This window comes from Gossypium hirsutum, chromosome D07 (genome assembly GCF_007990345.1).
Source record: "Gossypium hirsutum isolate 1008001.06 chromosome D07, Gossypium_hirsutum_v2.1, whole genome shotgun sequence".
Taxonomy (NCBI): Eukaryota; Viridiplantae; Streptophyta; class Magnoliopsida; order Malvales; family Malvaceae; genus Gossypium; species Gossypium hirsutum.
In genome coordinates this window covers 2,513,817-2,533,871 of record NC_053443.1, presented here as the reverse complement: position 1 = coordinate 2,533,871, position 20,055 = coordinate 2,513,817, and the positions used below count along the sequence as shown (strand labels likewise).

At 33.0% G+C, this 20,055-nt stretch overlaps 2 protein-coding genes across 2 annotated transcripts; one reads left to right on the top strand and one right to left on the bottom strand.

The window, feature by feature from the left end:
* Positions 1-83: 83 nt before the first annotated feature.
* On the top strand, positions 84-5,135 carry LOC107953872 (protein EARLY FLOWERING 3). Its single transcript, XM_041097040.1, has 4 exons — positions 84-864; positions 1,060-1,892; positions 3,653-3,704; positions 3,822-5,135. The coding sequence occupies exons 1-4, from the start codon at positions 649-651 to the stop codon at positions 4,836-4,838; spliced, it is 2,118 nt and encodes a 705-aa protein (XP_040952974.1). The 5' UTR covers positions 84-648; the 3' UTR covers positions 4,839-5,135.
* A 4,227-nt stretch (positions 5,136-9,362) lies between these two features.
* Positions 9,363-16,147, bottom strand: LOC107953874 (probable serine/threonine-protein kinase DDB_G0282963). Its single transcript, XM_016889314.2, has 7 exons — positions 15,919-16,147; positions 15,712-15,804; positions 15,376-15,606; positions 14,057-14,447; positions 10,608-10,977; positions 9,669-9,746; positions 9,363-9,593 (listed from the first exon to the last, which is right to left on the bottom strand). Exons 4-7 carry the CDS (start codon positions 14,428-14,430, stop codon positions 9,537-9,539), a joined length of 879 nt encoding a protein of 292 aa, XP_016744803.2. The 5' UTR covers positions 14,431-14,447; positions 15,376-15,606; positions 15,712-15,804; positions 15,919-16,147; the 3' UTR covers positions 9,363-9,536.
* Positions 16,148-20,055: the final 3,908 nt, after the last annotated feature.

Sequence of the window (20,055 nt, the reverse complement as noted above, 5' to 3'; positions counted from 1 at the left end):
TAAAGACATGAAAAAATGAAGGCAAAATCCAATGGTGGGTAAGAAAGGGTATTTTAGCAGGAAAAGCACTGAATGGTTATAAAATTCCAAATGGATAAGAATTGTTGGAGGCCAACAATGGCAGGGAGTAAAATATTGGAAATCCACGAGGAAAAAGGAGCACCTACTTCTACTTCCATCCAAAAATGGGCCCATAATCTAAACGCTTTTCCCCTTCTCTCACACCAACCATGGTTTGCTCTTCCTCTTCTTCATACAAATCCCTAACCTTACTCTTCAATTTCCTTCTCCTATCTCACCCTTTGCATTGAATCTATCTTCTCTTTATCAACTTTACCATTTTTAGTTTTTTAAGATCCAAACTATTCCCCTTTTCCCCCTTTTCTTCGTTTGAGTTGCAATTCACCATTTCCCATCTGGGTATTCTCTTCGTTATTGCAAAGACTGTTCAATCCGAGTCGAAGGTGCATTTGGAGTCTGGGTATCGACCAAATTAAGCTATTTCTTTATGGGTTTGTTAAAATTTGAGCTTTTAGTGGTGGGTTTTAATTTTGGTGATGTGGTTCATTAGGTATCTTCGTGAATTTTATGTAAAATTGTGTTGTTATTATTATTTTGGTTGAAACTTTGACATAGAAAACAAAATAAATGAAGAGAGGAAAAGATGATGAGAAGAATATGGAGCCTATGTTCCCTAGGCTTCATGTTAATGTTACAGAGAAAGGAGGGCCGAGGGCTCCTCCAAGGAATAAGATGGCCCTTTATGAACAGCTAAGTATTCCCTCACAGAGGTTTAACCCTGGCCTCTTGCCTCATAACACAAGTAATTCAGGCAGTTTGGTTCCTCCTACTTCCACAAGCCAGGTTGGTGTGTGTTTGCAATTTATCTTATGTCTCTTTGTTTTTCTTATTGGCTCATAAGGGATTAATTCCTTTATTTATGACTTGTTTTTATACATCTGGTGGGGATTTGGTGAGGGATTAGTTATTTCCTTAGTATTTATACAAATGAAACGGGAACTATAATGGTTTATGCTGTAACTGGTTGATTGCCTGCAGGGAAGTAGCCTTCAAAATATGCTTTTTCCATCTCATGTATCGCAGTTGACATCTACTAATCAGGCTGAGAAGATTCATACAGGCCAGCATGGAGGAGCAAGTGTAAATGCTCCTATGGCACGCCTTGAACCGAGAAAGAAAGTTAGAGATGAAGATGATTTCTTGGTTCCTGTTTTTGTTAATTCAGAGACAGGTTTACAACATAGCAAAAATAAGGAAGGGTTTGATGGGGGAAAAGCTCGTAATGTTCATGATAATGATCCAAATCGGTGTAGCTCTTCTGGTGTCGGTTCAAGAAAGGAGGTAAGAGATCAGAGTGAAGGGAGCTTGCAAGCATGCTCAAGTAGGGAGCGTTCAATAAAAACTGCTGGAGATTCATCAACTAGAGAAAACATTGATGGATGTGCCAAAGAGTTCAATGTGTCCCCTGATCAAGGTTGTGGAGAGATTCCAGCATCTAGATTAAGTGGATCACATGAAAATGATGCTTGCTTGGTAGAAAAGTTGAGAGCTGGCAGACAACCGGTTGATAATGGATGTACTGATGATGATGTTGCCTTGGTGAAAGTGATTGGTGACGGAACTCTTTCTCGGAAGAGAAGCCTGTCTAATTCAGAGAGGAATCACAGTGTTCCTGATGAAACTAGTAATGACAGTGAATGCCATGAAGACAGGACTTGTGGCTCACTGCAGTGGGCAAATGTAGATAAAAGCGATGATGTCTCTGAGACTTCTGTGGTGGATACTGCATCAGGCTTGGAAATCTCTCCTGATGACGTGGTGGGAATAATAGGTCAGAAGCGTTTCTGGAAAGCAAGAAGAGCGATTGCTAAGTAAGCATTCATTGTTAAGTATATTGTCTTGAATTTTTTTCGCTTTTCTGGTTTTTTATCCGAGGGTACTTTTTCTTTTTCTGTGAATACGTACTCATATTATATACTTGTATATATGAAGACAAAACAGTGCAAGGTTTGTGCTTTTGAGAATGAGAATTTATACAAGAAACTTTTTAGGTCCCTTATGAGGAGGGGTGGAACAATAGGTCTAGTCTATATTAAGATTAGATGATTCAATGTGATGCCTGGTCCAGTAGTGGAACCTTTTTAGATTGATATATTGACATAGACAGAATTTATCCATGCGACGTTTTCATGAAAATTTAATTGAATGGTGTGTTACTATTAGTTTAAATGTGATTTTATGTTCTGAGGTTTGTTCTATTGTATTCTCTCTTGTTACAGTATCGAGTTGTAACTTTTAGCCCCATGGTTGTAAAGACATTTTGCATTTTAAATATTTCCTCTTGGCTGAAACTACAATTGGATATTGACTAAGATCACTATTCTAGTTGTTATCACAGGTTAAAGTTGACTTTAATATGCTGAATGCAATCTAGATTACTGGTAGTAGGAATATGGAATAAATGCTATATTATGGAGCATAGTAATATGGCTTTGAAGGAGGGAGAAGTAATGATCTGGAGTTCTGCTCAAAGTGGCATTTTTATGCGTTCAGAGGCCCTCAATAACATGTTAACCGTGGATCATCTTCTAGCAGGGAGAGGGCTATCCTAATTTGTGCAACGAACAACTGAGACAGTGGAACTCCTTTTATTCCTTGTCTGCTCATCTTCATTTGAGATATATTCTTGTCTCGGGTTGGTGCAGGTTTCTTCACCTTTTATCCTGAGGTCTTGAGAAGGAGAATGAGCAACGGAGGATTATCCCTGGAGCTAATGTTGGTGGACCTTGGAGGAGGCTAACTGGGAAATGTTTGAAAATTTTTGAAGTTGGTGATGGATATTTTGGCAAGAGGGATGTTCTCTAGCTTGATATTTTGGGTTTTGTGGTGAAGGATTTATTCGGTTTTGGGATCTATAGGTCAATTGCAATTTAGATTAATAGTTCCGCCCTATATTTATTTGGTTTTGGTGAAGGATTCACTTGATTTTGCACATATATCTATGCAAGAAAAATATCTGTTTGTGTACATTCTGTAAGTTGATAATATTCTATTTGCGACAAAAGCATGTGGCTTCTGATTCGATTTTATTCTACTGAAACTAATGTTCTATATTTGGCTGCTCCAAAGGTGACATTGAAGAATTTTTCTGATTGACGTTTATAGATGCCTTCAGATTGATTATTTTGGTGTTTTCTAGCATATCTGTTTGCATGAAATTGACTTCTGGTTGTTGGATTCTGCTTTACAAATATCTAATTGCTTCAAAGTGCATAAGGTATGTTGTCGAGACTGAGATTATTTTAGAAGGTTTCATCCCTTGGAGACATGGTTGTGAATGAGTTACAAACCACCCCCCCCCCCAAATCATAAAACAAGGATTTGAGGAGAAGTGAGATGAATAATAAACTTCACCTCTTTACGTGTTAACTGCTTTAGTGAATTTGACCTCATATGAAGCAATATTTGTATGCTAAATAACAAAACTGTATCCAGCTGATGCTTTCAAGCATTATTGTGATGAGTATCTAGTTGATATTCCCCTTTTACTTGCCAGCAGTTTATTCTGTTAAAACTGTATTATTATGACCTCTGCAACATTTTGTTGATAAACTCCTGTTACTCTCTACAGTCAACAAAGAGTATTTGCTGTACAAGTGTTTGAGCTACATAGGCTGATTAAGGTAAGGTGATCCTGACTTGTTTATCAATTTCTGCTGGTTCTTATATGGATGCATGCATGCACATGAAGATAATTGTATTTATACAGTTAAAATGCTTCATACTTTGGGTTGAAACAGGTTCAGAGATTAATTGCTGGATTGCCACATCTCTTGCTTGAGGATACTGCATATTTGAGCAAACCCTCTTACAAAGACTCTCCTGGGAAGAAGCTTCCACCAGAGTTAATTGTAAAACCAGTGCCCCAAAATAAGCTCAAAGATGAAGCTGAGAAGCTAAGTCATAAGATGGAATGTTCAGCAGAAAATGCTGTTGGTAGGACATCCCTCTCTTCTGTGAAAAATGGTAGTCAGCCTTCAAATAATGGGCCTTTCCTCGGAAATCCACCACCTTCACCAGCTAATGGTGATAACAAAATGAACCCTTGGTGTTTCAATCAAATGCTCAGGCACCAGTGGCTGGTCCCTGTCATGTCCCCCTCTGAAGGGCTGATATACAAGCCCTATCCAGGACCTGGATTCATGGGATCTGCTTGTGGAGGCTGTGGACCTTTTGGACAAAACCCAATGACTGGAAACTTCATGACATCAGCTTACGGAGCTCAAGCTCCTCCTCATCAAGGACTTGGGGTTCTACCTGGCACTCCTTTAGTCGGTCACTCTTACTTTCCTCATCATGGTATGCCAGTCATGAACCCAGCATTCTCAGGTTCTTCCATGGAACAGATGAACCAATTTGCTGGAGCAGGGTCCCATGCCCAAAGTGGCCAGTTATCTGGAAATGGAGCTAACTTTAACATGCAGCAACAAAGTTCATCTAATCTGCCGAGTAAGAAGAATGTTGCTATTCCTCCTGTTGTGAAGTTTCAGGCATCTAAAGACACCGAGCAACAAAGATGTACAGCAAGCAGTCCAGGTGAGAGAGCAGAGAAAAACAGGACCTGTAATACTGCTGAAGGAAAAAATACACCTCTTATCCTTACAGCTCCGGCCAATCCACAGGGAGCCTCGAAGCCTAATGAAACTGACCAGAGGACAAGGGTGATACGGGTTGTGCCTCATAATCCAAGATCAGCCACCGAATCAGCAGCACGTATTTTCCAATCTATACAAAAAGAGAGAAAGCGACGGGACTAAGATGAGCTTGTTTTACATATCAAACAAACCATTACCGGTAAATCATCTTGGACTCCATCTACCTATGTGTGCTGCTTGAACAGTATTATCTCTTACTTTTTGGTGTAACATGTTCTTGCATATTTTCTGGTTATAGTCTATTCATATGTAAATATATGTTGAGAGATTACAAGTCAATGTAATATAAATTTTGTTTCAACTTTGCATTTTAGGCTGATTCAAGAACCTTCTATGACAAACATAAGCTCCTTGAACATGTTGGTATGATTATAATATCTGATGGCTTCTTTTGATTGATCATTGGTTCAATATATTCTTTTAGTATAAACTAGTAGTTTTAGTTTACATTACAACCATGCTAGTAGGTTTCGTTTAGGTAGGTACCGATCGTATCAGCCGGTACTTATCGTTTTGGTTTTAAACCGTTACTAACTAGTTTAACTAGTTAGTGTCAAAATTTCAGTGTATTTTCTGCCTGTTTATTATTTTGACCAATATTGTTTTGTACCAGTGCATAGTTCTTAATACTTTAAATCAATTTTTATGTTTTTATTTTTATAATTACATTTAAAAATAAAATATAATCATTTAACTAAGTTTAATAAATAAATATATTTATATGTATAATATATATATATGAAAAGTACTTATAAAATACTAATAAATTTGAAAAGATATATCAAAACAAAAACGATATGTTGATGGAAACAATACCATCTTATCTTAATTACAACCTCACATGGCTTAGTTTGATTTGGTTATGTTTTGTTTTATGGACAAATATTCATAGTTCTAATTAGTTCTACTTTATTTAAAGAAAAAACAAATTAAGATGGTTGTTAATTGAAATTTTGAAGTCAATGTTACATGGTTTTAATAGCTCTCTGGAATTAATATGGAAGAGTAGAATGAAACAATCTAAGTTTTTTCACCAATAAATGATTTTATCATGTGGTTTTTCTTCTTTTAACTTTGTTTTTATTCCTGACAAAATATTTGATACCCCGAAGTTCTTAAACTTTATAAAATTAGCAAATTATTTATTAAAATAGTAATGATTTTATCTTTATAAATTTGAGAATACAAATTTAAATATTAAGAAGTACGAACTTCACGCATAAGATATGGGTTTATACCAAAAGAAATAAATATATATAGTAGTAATGCTTTATTGCCAAATTATGAATTAATGCTAACAGTTCTAGGTATAGGTGAATTAACTTTTTTCTTTTATCTAAATTCTATTGGAGTTTTATTTTTTTAAGATATTAATATATGTATTTTAAATTAAGAAAAATTATTTGATATATCGTTATTGAAGTTTTCTAGACTCCACAAGTATATTATAAAATACAGTAAAAAATAATTATATAAATAACTGTGACACTTGTCACGCCTTTAGTTCGCTTGTGAAGTCTAATGTGTCATATAATTATTCTTATATTAATATTTAAATAAATATTGTTTTTATTATTAAAATCTATTTACAATCAGAAACCTATTGGACATCTCTAGTCACATGAGTTATTTAAAGCTTATGAATTAGCTTCGAGCTAACATCGGAAAGAGAAGCCATACAAAGCTTCTGCCAATGAAGACCTATGGAAATGTGGACTGAAAGTGCTACTCCCAAGAAGTCTTCGCAATTCGAGAAGTTTGAGCACTCCTGGTGTATTTCCATTTTGTGCCAGCAACGAATTTATTGCTTTCTCACCACCCATCAAGCTCCTTCATCCCTGTAGCCTGGCAGGCCCTTGTCAAGGGTTTTTCAAGCTCTACATGGATGGATCTTGACGGGTAATTCGGATAGAGATGGGACGCTGCAATCATCCGTGGAAATTGGATAATCGGTTCTTGCCGTCATATATCATTTGCTCCTAGTGTGGAGGTCCAGCTATGGGCAGTATGAGAAGGGCTTCAACTTGCTAGAGGGCCTTAACATTCCTAACTTCTCAATTGAAGTTGATGCTATTGTTGTGATCAATCTTATGCTAACTAACACTAAGTCGAAATTTGTTTTGTCTATTGAGTGATGAATGTAGGATACTTTAGATTTCTATGGAACATAATTCACTCAAACATATCTTTAGGAACGCAACAGATGCACAGACACATTAGTAAGATTAGAAAGTGTTGAAAGAGATTGGTTTCTTTAGGAGAAGTCTTGGAAGTGTCATTTGCCAGACAGTCGACCGATCTCCTAACAACCAATTGTATTGTCCACCAATGGGGTTCTATCTCTTGTACTTTTCTGAGACCCAGCGTACCTTAAGCACATGCTTGAGGGGCTTGCTTCTCAGAGTTAGGAATGCTTCAAGCACATGCACCTTTCATTGTTGAAAGGGGTCGACTCTTTCAGGAGAAGGTCTTCGAAGCGTAGTAACTTTTATTGTTGTGCCTTGGGCACGTGCTCACTGACGCATTCTCAACAAAGTACAAGAGACAAAACCTTCCATTAAAGGACAATACCTTCGATTGTTGGGGTACAGGTCAACTGCTTGGCGAATGACACTTTGAAGACCTTTCCCAAAGGAGTTAGCCCTCCCTCAACCACAACCGGTTGCATGTAAGTCGCTTAGCCCAGGTGAATTCTATAATTATTACACGCCCTATACTGTCACCTCTCCCTTGAGCCTTGCAAGTCCACCGACTGAGGAGCTCCTAGCTCTATGAATCAAGCCCCCGAGTATGTGCTTATGGTACGCTAGCTAGCTCTCGACAAAGTACAAAAGACAACCTCCCAACTTGAGGATAAAATAGGATTTTTCAATTTGATTAACTTGAATTTTTTCACTCAATTTAACTTGATTCGATCGAACGCTATCAAACTTAAAACTTCTCTTTTAATAAATGAGAGACATAACCAATTACGCTAAAAATATTATCGATTATATTAAAATACATGATTAACTTAATACACTTATACTATTAATTAAGCTTTTCATTAAGTTGGTATCACGAGTCAATCATCACCAACTCGATTAGAGAAATTACAAAAATGTTCTTTTGTAATTAAAATAAATTATATTATTAGATGGTATCTTTTTTTTCAAAAAAGTAACAATAAAAATTTGTGTGTGGTGGGATTTAAACTTATACTATTTGAGTTAATAAAACACTAATTTTACCATTAAACTAGACCTAATTATGGGTTGGCCATATGCCTAGGCCCGAAGGCTTGCTCAAAAAGTGAAAGGGTTTGAGCAAAAATATAGGCTCGAAAAATGAGTTTGGATAAAAAAATGCCCGTTTAGCCTCAAGCAAGATTTTTTTTTTACTCGAACCTGATTGAATTTGACAATTTTTTCCTACTGTTGTTTGTTGCTGTTTACTGCTGTTATGTTATTTTTATGTTGTTTTGCTATCATTTCGCTATTATATTGCTACTATTTTGTTATTATTATTTGAATATTGTATAACTCTTGTTTTATTTTTAATTTTGCTATTATTTTAGAAGTATTTACTTTTTAAGTTACAACTATGTTAGTGTTATTTAAGTATGACTTTTTTAAATGTATTTTCAATTTTGTAGGAAACATTTATCTGAATGTGTTTAGTATATTAGATGTATTATATTTTTCAAATTTATTTTTATATAAAAAATCATCTAAAAAATTAATATGGGCAATCTAAGCTTAGACAAAATTCTAGGTTCATTTTTTAGGTCCAGGCTTGGCCCAAAAAATTAGCCTAAAATTTGGCCTAGACCTAAAAAATTGACCTAAAATTTTGCATTAGCACGACTTGACCCATGATTAGATCTACATAAACCAATGACTTATTTCAATATAACACTTACATTTTAATTGTATTACCTCAATCAATTGTATGTATATTTATACTATTATTTAAGCCATTGATTGAGTTAATGTCACAAGTTAATCAAACACCAACTTGGTTATGAAAACTACAAAAATATTTTTTTGTAATTAAAATAAATTATATTATTCGGGATACTTCAATTTTTTTAAATAAAAAACTAATAAAAATTTACATGTGGTGGGATTTGAATCCATGTTATTTAGATCAAATAAACTTTAATTTTACTAATAAACCAAAACTTTATTTTATATTTTAATTATGTTAAGCATACTTCCATCAATTGTATATATATTGATAATATTTTTTATTGAATTGGTGTCATAAAGACACAAACTCAAGAGTGATGATAATACTATAATAAACCATTGTAATGCATCTTTTATTTCTTAATATAATGTATTTACGTGTTCAAATCTTTTTTATCCAAGACCCATTTTCCGGAAAAAAAAAATTTATATTTGACAATTGATGGAAATCTAATAAAGTATTTTTTTTTATAAAATTGAATAACCAAAAAATTCATCATGAAAAAAAAACGATAGACCTACTTGTGGGGAACATTTACATGTTATCACTATTCAAATTTTAAACGCAAATTATTTCGATTAAAAGGTGAAATTCAAATTCAAATCAATTTAACCAAAAGTGGTTTTTTACCAAATCTAATAATCTTTTAATTAACAAATTGAATTATATGAGAAATTCAGAAGAAATTTGAAATCCTATACCAAAAATAAAAGATGAAAAAAAGTTTGGCTTAATTTATTCCTTTCTCATTAAGGTCCTCATTTACACCCACTTCAATTTCTTCTCCCATCTTTAACAAAATGACCCCCAAACTGCCTCTCAACACCTAAGCTCAAAAAAGGCTGCTTTTTATTCGGAGTCCGATTCCATATTACTATTACCCATAGCCTTCAAACCTCTTGGTCTCTGCAAACATTATATTTTGTAATATTTCAGCCTTCTAACCATAACTATAACAAATCATTATAACTCAATTGTTACCTTCTTTGAGATCTTCTTCTCCCTGACCTCGTATCGTTCAAGTGTTAAATCGCATAGCCATGCCCCCGGACTTACCAGCTGTACAATATATTTTCCCCAATTAGAATTTCAAAGGCTTAAATCTACTCAATAATATAATCTTTTTAAATATTAACAATTTTTTTCCCATGTAGTAGAAAAGAAAGAGGCAGATTAATCATTGCTTGTGTTTTTATGTATGCAATGTGGTCCATCCCGGAAGACAACTGGAAGTACAAGAAGGGAAAAGTAACCCTATAACAACAACATATTTGCACAAATGCCCTCCAGTTCAGCAACGGACTGGTTGCTCTTCATTTACAAAATAATCAGTATCTCCCGAACCGTCCAATTCAAACCGGATTCTATAGACTTCTTCTAAGCTTCAAGTCTGCTGTATAAGAAAACCCCCTTTTTCTTGAAGTAACACGTGTATGTGTGATGTGTTGTGCCGGTTCAAATCTCCTATATATTTTTTATGGTAGGCGTACATCATAGCAGTACACAACATTATGGGTGACAGCCTCGCAATCACAGCCTTTCCAGTGGACCGCTAACACTTGGATTAATCTAATTAGATACTCATCCACTCCTCCACTGACACGTGGACGACTACGTTTCATTTATTGTCGCTTTACCTACTCCTTCAAAGCCTTTTCTATTCTTTTTCCCTTTTTCTTTTTTCCTAAGAGAATGGCCTAAAAATAATAAAAGCGAAACAACCCATTATTTTGACGTAATTCACGGGTAGTCTCCCCTACTTTAATTTTTGTACCTCATCTATTATCCCCATACAATTTAGTAAAAATAATTCCGTTTTCAAATCAAAATCTCCTCTAAATGCTAAAAACATTCAATTTGCCTAAATTTTTAAAACAAAATTAGGAATCAATTCAAGGAAAAGAGTTCAGAGTTTCTTACGTTGAGGGTACGTTGAATAAATTTCGCTCGTTTTTTGGGTCTCTGCGGCAGCTTAGATCCTTTAATGGCCATGAAATCTTCTTCTTTCTCTTTATTAGTTAAAGCAATCACAAATTTTGGTGGCCAAACGATGGGTGGAGCTGCCTCACCGCTTCCTGAAGATGAGCCTCCTTTTTTGCTGTCATGGGTCATATCCGAAGATGCCGCTGATTTGTTGTTGTGGTGATGGTGGTGATGGTGGTGGTGGTGGTTGTTATTGTTATGGTTGTTACCACCAACTCTCTTATCGTGCGCACCCCTATCTGGCGAAGCAAATTCCCTTACACCACCGTTGTTTTGGCCTCTCATAGCACTGGAATTCTCAGAGTTCCTGGAAAACATTAACAAGAATTAAGAGGAATAGAAATACTAAAAAAAAAAGTATCTTAAAAAACACATGGTAAAAAGAACCAACTGCTGTAACTTTTAAAAAAGTACAAAAAAAAAAAGAGAAAAGGTTTAAGTTGTAAAACTAGAATTACAAAAATAACCTTGGGAGTGATCTAGAATTCTAAATCGGTGGGTGAAAGAGAGTGGATAGAATCTGTACAAGTATTTGCGTAGAAAATGGGGGAAGGGATTTTCTTTTTTAATAATTGGCTTTTCTTAAAGAGAAGGGTGAGACTTTGAGATTGGCTTTTAAATAGGAGAGTTGTTAAATTTCTTTCCTTGCTTTGATGGGAAAGTTTAGATTATTAGAGAGAAAGAGATGAATTGGATATAAGGAAAGCACAGGTGGTTTTAAGGCCGTAGGATTAAAGGCATATTTTTTGGTTTTTGTAGTGGATTAAGGTTACGTGTTGAAATATGGGTTGGTATTAGAAAGTGGGACCAGATTCCTAAATCAGATTTATAATCCGACGGTTGATAAAGTTGGGATCAAAATAGACTATTTGTAGTCATGTGGTGAGGTAACTGTCCATTCTCCATGGTTGATGTTTCCAAGGAGTCCCCCTGATCAGACTAAATAGCTCTAGGAAAGAATCGTGTATATTAATTGAGCTAAGTCTAAAGCAGGACAAGCACCATCGAGAAACTATAATAATTAATAAAAAGAACATATAATAATAGTAATTACTAGAAGATAAAACTACGGATACCATCAAATAGTAATAATAATTATCAAAACTCAAAACAAGATCCAGCACAGATTTTCGTCTACGATGGAGGATTAACATTAACACCTCGACAAACATAGAGTCCCATCATCAGTTTCAATTGATGAGTCATTTATAAACATCCCTTTCAGCTTTTTATGAAGACCATAGCATACTTGATCCTTAACTGATAAAATCTTTCCTCACCTAAACTTTTTTCGATAAAAATAAGAATTACAACACATAACTCATTAGGTTTTTTTCTTTTTGAAATATCACAAAAGTATAATTTGATATTTGATAGTTGACTCATGTACTAAAAATTAAATTATATTTTACCTTTCTATTAAAAAAGAGTAAATTAATTTTTGTATATTAGATTAAAGAGCAAATTAATTCTTTATCAAAAAATTTTATTCATTTCCATTGTTAATGGCTGACAAAATAACCAAATAGTTATATTTAACATATCACATATACCTCATTCCAATGTACAAGGACAATTTTTAACAATAAAAATAGATAAAATTTTTAATAAAATGACTAACTTATTCTTTGATCTAACGTATTGGAATTAATTTACTCATTTTTTTAAGTAAAGAAAACAATATAATCCAGCTCCTAGTATTTCAGAGTAATTTTAACTAATTTGGCCAACTATGTTTTGTAATAACTTAAAATCTAGAAAAATGATCCCTCAAACAACACCACCTTCAAACAAAGACGCATAATAGAAGCGGTGAACCAGAACCTACTTGAAACTAGAACAATCCTTTATTTTTTCTGTGACCATATTATTAAGATCACCTCGTGAAAAAGCAAAAGCATAGCCCTATAATTCATGTGTTTCTATTTTTAATCACTAAATTAGCATGAATAACCAGATTCAGTCAGATCTACGAAAAAGAAGTAAAACCCTAAACATAGAAGGCGCCATTCATAAACTCACCATTTGTGTCTCTCCAGAACCATACACTGGCGCCCACCTGACCAATTGGGGAGTGCACAAAATAAAAGCCTCTTAAAAATAATTCAGCCCTGAATGCATCATTCATATAATGTTATGTAATGTTAGAATAGCAAATCTGAGGCTGAAATGTTATTTTATATACGAGAGCCATTAAATGCATTCACCAACTAGTCAAAAGGCCCATCTGGAAATATCCATCCAAATTTGTGTAGGTTTTAGGAGTGTCCGTGGCATTGGCAACCAACTATAAAGATTATCCATTCTTGGAACAAACCTTTACGCTACCAGGAAAAATGAACAGTCAACGAACAACCTTGATCTTTGTAGCATGATCGAGAAGGTTTGTCTTTTTTGTCTAGACTTTTTAAGTGTCCAATTTCTCAATTTCTCTATTCACAGGAGTTAGTTTACTATTAAAGTTGAAAAATACGAGCAGTGGTGGACTTAGATAAAATTCTGAGGCTTAATAAAATTTCAAAATTTTCTCGAGTTTGAATTTCTTTTTTAAAAAATTGGGGTTTAATTAATTTTTTTGTAAAATTAATGAAAATTTTCAAAGATTTTAAGAAAGTTTAATTAAAATTTTTAAAAAATTAATGAGAATTTTTAAAAATTTGAGAGGACCTAATAAAAATTTTCTAAAAATTTCATAAAAAATAAAAAGATTTTAAAATATTAGGGGGCTTGGGGTTCTGCGTCTAGTTGTGAGAAAATATTTTTAAATATTTTTATTTTGTTTTATAATTATCTTTAAAACTGCTTAAAATATGTATTTCAAATATGATGTTACAAAGTAAAAAGTTTACTAAAGATAAAATGATAATTTCACTAAAAAGCATATCTCCAAAAAGCTAAAAACTAAAATTTTAACTTTTTTAATTTAGATTAAAATCTCGATTTAAAAATAAATTTTGATTTAAAAAGAGGCATGTTTATCAATTTTTTTAATTTAAAATCGTAATTTAAATAAAAAAGTACTTCCTTAACCTAAAATCTTCTCACTTATCCATGACCTCAGAAAACTCATCTCATCAAAGGATATATACTAGTCAAAAAAGCTTAATCCAGATCAGTAATTTCTGCTTTTGAAGCAGGGGAAGAAATTATTTTAAGAAATTTCAGACATGATGAAGTGGGGCCTGGAAATGATGGGATCTAAATCTTTATAATCACTTCCTCACGCCAATTTGAACTAAAAACCCAAGGCAAAAACAAGTGGCAAAAGAAACCAGACATCAAAAACTAACCAACACCGCCCATTATTACCCCATCACAAGTGAGCGTATCTTAAACGCGCCCAACACTCAAGGAGAAGAAGTGTAAAATCGTAAATTACACAGTACCTGAGAACGCGCTGAGATGGCGGAGCTTGAGGAGAAGCAGGTCGTTGACGGAGGTTAAAATATCCATTCCCGTGATTATTATTGCTTGGTTGATTCGAAGAGTCTCTGTCGGCCCTCACGACTCGGCGGTCGACTCGAACCGTTGTTCGATTAACCGGGCCGGACTGATCGTCTTTGACTTGTATCTTCATACACCTCAGACGCTTCCGATTTCCCCACTGCAAAACGAAATCAGAAGACGACGCCGTTTGCTTGGCCGGATCCGAGCTGGATCTTAACAATCCGCCGTCTCCTGCGCCTCCGTTTCTATCTCTGCTGTAGTTGGTGCTATTACCAATACCACTGTTATTGATCCTTAATGCGTCCTTCTCCATCGTTTTCTCCACCACACCTGACCCATCATGAAGAGTAAAAAATTGAGAAAAATAATTTTGGGAAAAGGCGTTGGATACAAATTCAGAATTAAAGTAGAAATGCCGAAAGGATAAAAAAAAGATGGTAAGAGATTAGGAGAATTGAGATGTCGCTTCTCTTGAAACTTTCACGCAATTTCAAACAACAGTTGCCCTTGGATTAGCACTAGAATATGTGCATCGAACGACTCAGAATTTAGATAGAAATTTTTCAAAAAAAAAGGGCCGAAGACTGACGAAAAGTTCAAGACGGGAGAAACAGTTTTTTGTTTTGTTTTAATTTTCTCTTGGATTCCTGGTAACCAAACAGGAATTCATTGACTAAGAAGAAACGCGATGAGAAAAAAAAACTGAAAAGACGATTCAACAAAATCGGGAAAACATCGCAGCCAAAGAAGAAACGATGTTTCTCAGTGGTGATTTAAGGAAGCGAAAACCAAAACCAAAACAGAGATCCAATCTGGAGGAAAAATCTTGGCGGAACAGATTAAATTCTTCTTAAAATTGTTTGAAATATCCATAGACGGACATGGAAGAGAACATATTAAAATTATCAGAAAACGAAAACGAAAACGAAATAAACAACACTTCCAAAGTGAGATTAAAATCTGAGGATAAGTAATCCCAACGTTCTGCAGAAAGATGTGTTGAAGGTCGCTAACGTTCTCGGGAAAAAAATCAACTCTGTCAAAAAAATTCGATTCTTGATCAAATCCAAGCTAGAGAAAACCAATTGGTAGAACAGTGAGTGTTCTAAAAATAGAAGCTGGGGAAGAAACAAAATAACCGTGACTTCTTTTTCTTCTTTTAACAAAAAGCTTGCCATAACAATGGCGAGAGTCAATTCCCATTAGGTGGAACTAGAATCGGTATTTGGATAGTCAGATTCCTGATCTTATCTCATACCTGAATTACTCAGGCTTAGCCGTTACAACTTTGCTTCTTCTAGTCTATAAACACAAATCTACTTCAAATTTTCAACAAAATAATGACATTTGCAGCCTATTCCTCCGAAACTCTCTTGTGATTGTGATGAAGGTTCTAATGTTTGAATATGTCAGCAATTGATCTGCTTATTTGCAGATGAATTCAGTTGAAATTTCTCCCCGAAGTAGCTCTTCTATCTTCCAAATGTATCTGTCAAACAAGAAAAATTGAAGAAAGACAAAATTATTTCCAAAAAAGAATCGAAACGTAACGGTAGTTCCAAATTTCTTGAACTTTGTTCACCGTTTTTCTTACAGATTCTCAAAAACTTCAACAAAATAAAAAGAAATCTTCACGATTAGTTATCAGAACCAGCAAAAAACTTCCCTCCAATCTCTTCAAGTGTATCTGCAGAAAAGAAAAATCGAAATCGTTGTTTAACAAGTTATCCATTGGAAATAGGTAATAAAAACTCATCACAATAAATTAAAACACAAACAATCTCAACTCTCAATTACACACCTAACAATTCCTCAAATCCTTCTCTCGTCTCTCTTTCACTCCCTCGCTTGGTTTAAAATTCAGATCCTCAACATTTATTCATAAATTAACATCAGCTTTTGAATTTTTTTTTCCTTTAGGAAATTTCTGTTTGGTTCACGAGAAAGAGAAGAAGAAGGAAGTAGAAGCAAATTAGCAAAGAACATAGAAAATAAGCAAAAGAAAAAATTGATTAAACGAAATGCGCTCTCTCCCTTCCAATAACCAGTTTTTATACCTCCTCTCACCCCTCCGTTACACCACAGAGGGTTTCATCACCGTGAAATCCAATCCGTTCATCATTAATCCAACGGCTCATATTCCCCAACCCTAAATTCGAAAAGTTAACTCCGTCTATATAACGATTCTCGTTTCAGGATTTTCTTTTGCCTTACTCCTCTTTAACGGCGTTAATAGATCTAGCGGAATCTTCAAACAACGCTGGAATAATAATATTTTTATTTTTTCTTTAATATTTTTTTTTGTTTTATTTTAATTTTGTCGCTGCCGGGTGAGGTGGTGCTTAGCACAACAATGCAACAAGTTAACTATGGTTGGTTATGTAAACTCGGGTGAACTGACCATGGTTAATGTAAACCGGGTCTGTTCTTGTAGGACAGTTTCGTAATTCTTGGTGGACTTTTGAATCAAACAGTAATTATACTTTTCCCACATTATTTATTTTTTGCAGTTGAAATTAGGATGTCTACCATTTATAGGACTAATTCCCTCATTATAAATATCCTACGTAAACATAAGTAACAGGTCATGTAATGTGCTCTATTATCATGAATAGAGATCAAATCTTTGATCTTATAATTTAAAGATGAAGTAAACAATCATTATGTTATACCTTACGATTATTTTATTTTTTCTTTGTTACTTTATTATATTTACTTTTATTTTTTCTTTCAATATTTATTTAAATGTCTCTCCGTTGTGACAAAAAAAAATGTCACTTCCTCTTTTGGTGAGGTTCATCGAACCCTTGTCACGGTCGGTGATAATTTTCTTAATTATTAAACGTATAATAATAAATTTAGTTTTTAATGTTTATATTTTTTAGTAATTTTTATTTTTATTTTTATTAGTTAAATTTGATTATTAATTTTTTAAAAAAGAATCAAATCATTTTTCAATGTAGATATTAATTAAAACATTAATTTTTTAACGATATTTGTGTGGTAACTCACGTGAACAATCCATATGTATTTTATGCAAATATAATACTATTTGTCTTATTTGTCACATTAAAAAATAATTTTTAAACTATAAAATATTTAAAAAAATCATAAAAAAACAAAAAAAAACATGAAGTATATTTGGATTGACATGTGTGTTGCTATTTTTTAAATTTTAATGATTTAACTAATAATTTTCATTAAAAAATAATTCGATTCTTTTTAAAAATTTGATGATTAAATTCAACTTTTTTTAATTAAAGGTGAAAGTGATAGAAAAATATAAATATTAAAATTTTATTCAAATATATTCATATATATATTATCAAGAGAAAGTTCAAGGAATTAAACCCACTTTCGAAATTTGTGTTTTCAACATTTTTGGAATCTTATTAGTAAATTTAACTTCTTTCAAAACATAGAAAATTTAGGAACTTTATTTATTAAAATATTTAGAAAAGTTGGTTTTTAGATATTCTGTTTTGGGGTGCTTTTTAAAAAATAAATAAGTTGAATTATTTTGATTGAAAAATTAAAAAGACAATAAATAATAATGTAACAAAAAGAGATTGGCATGTCACTGGAACGTGTAGTTGATAATGGTAATTAAGTAAATTTAATTATATCAATATTTAAAAATCTTGATTTTTTTAATTAAAAATAGAATTTGATGACAATTTTTTTACGATTTAATTTGTGTATTTTTTTGAACAACTTCACTAAAGGTTTTGGCCATATCTGTTTATTTTTACGCAATGCTTAGAACTATCTATAATCCCTCTAAAAGGATAATACGCTTCAGTACACTCGAACTCACGCCCTCTTGTATTGATAACAATACCCATATTAATCGAGTTAAGACTCAATCAGCATGAAGTGATATATTCAATCGACTAGATAAAAAATCTAAAGTTCCATTACTTTGATTTAGGATCCAAATTTTGATTCCTTGATTAAAAGGAATGTGAAATAGGAAAAGCTCATGAGACGTTTGCCAAATGGTAAGGAAAAAACTGAGTAAAAAAAACAATTATGTTAAGCGATTTTGGCCTCATTTAGGAGAAGTTTATAAAGTGTTAGTTGATTCAGAATCAATGAAATATTTAACAAATATGATATTATCTTTTATAGGGACTTTTCTTCTATATTTATTAAGAGATAAGTAGTTTAAAAAGTTGACAAGATCATAGAAAGGAAATAACTCACCGATGCCCGAATAAGCAAACCATCAAAGAAACTGAAGAGTTTTCAAACAGTGGAGTTTGAACCTTGTTAAAGGGTTGACTCATTTGGAAGAAGATTTTAAAGTTTTGTCGTTTAGACGTACCTCAGGTGGTGCCATACTTTCAAGCATATGGTCTATATACCTTAGGTTGGTGGGCTACGTAATTATTGTTATACATTATACTAAAACTTTCTTTCAAGCCTTGTAGGTCTTATCTCCACTCAGCTTTAAAATCATTTAAATTGCCCCCCAAAAAAAAGGAAATTTTTTAGTTATATATTTTTAAAATTTTATATAATTTATCTCACCAAAAATTTGAAAATGATCCACTAAAAGTTTTATAAAAAATAAATAAATCTCACTCCACCCACTAAAACCCCAAAATCCATAATCATTTTATTTTTTTAACACTTATCACTTTTCTCTTAAATTTACCTTATTCTCTCACACACTCTCTCTAGAATTTCTTCAAGAAAGTGATTAACCTTTTAATACTTTCAAGCGAGTCTCCCTAATTTGATGACAACTTTATTTTCTTTTCGCTTTTCTTGTGATAATTTAGAATTTTTATGCAAGATTTAGTTTTTTTTTAATTTATTGAATGATTTTGAGATATTGATTTTGTGTGAAATACTGGCATGTTGAGCAATTGTTTTTAAAGGTTAACTAATACAAATCCTTAAAGAAATTAAGATTGGTTGTATTTATATAATCTTAAATTTCTTAAATATTGATTAGAAATGTAACATTCTTATTTAGAAATTGTTGTTGCTAGTGTGATTGTTGTGAATCTTGTGTTTGAAAATTAACATGTTGCATACTCGTGACACTAAAAAATACTTAAGTGATTTTTATTTTTGTGAAAGAAAATTACTAGTTGTGTGTACTTGTATTTATTTTTTTTAATACCAAAAAAAAATACCGGGCCCATTTCGATAAATTTTAAAAATATAGGGCTTTTTTGGTATTTTGAAAAAATAAATTTTGAATCTTTTTGTACTTGTATTTATTTTTTTAATCAATTAACTCTTCAACATTACATCAATAGCAACAAGTACAAAAAAGATTCAAAATTGTTACCAACAAGATTTGAACCAAAAAACTAAGGGAAAAGAGCAAGCATCTTAACCAACTAAGCTAAACTAATTAATTAACATATTATAGAAATACTGTTATTATCTTAATTATATTACTTACGTTCTAACGATTTACCGGACCTATTCCATACACATGTCAAATCAGAAAAAATAATACAACAATTCTGTAAAAAAGAATCTGGTGTTTACTTCAAATAAATAAGGAAAATAATAATTTGAATGTTTCAAAATTCAATTTTAAACCGAAAAAATCGAAATTTAGGGGCAAAAAATGATCTTTTTCGATGGAAACTGCGGCAAACCGCCTTCGGCTGTTTGTCAGCGCGTAGATTTCGAAAAGTTATTCGAAATAAAAAAAAATGTCTCAACTAAAAAACATAAACTGTTCATCCACGTCAGCAAATCGCATCCTCGTAGGCGCAATTTGTGTCCACGTAAGCAAAGCGCGCTGACGTGGACGCGATGTTCTGACACGTTCCCTGACATCGCGCTGATGTGGACGCAATTTCGAGAAAAATGACCCATTCCGGTAAATAATAAAATACCGAGTCTATTTCGATAAATTTTAAAAAAATAGGACTTTTTTTGATAATTTGCGAAAACGCTACTAGGCTTA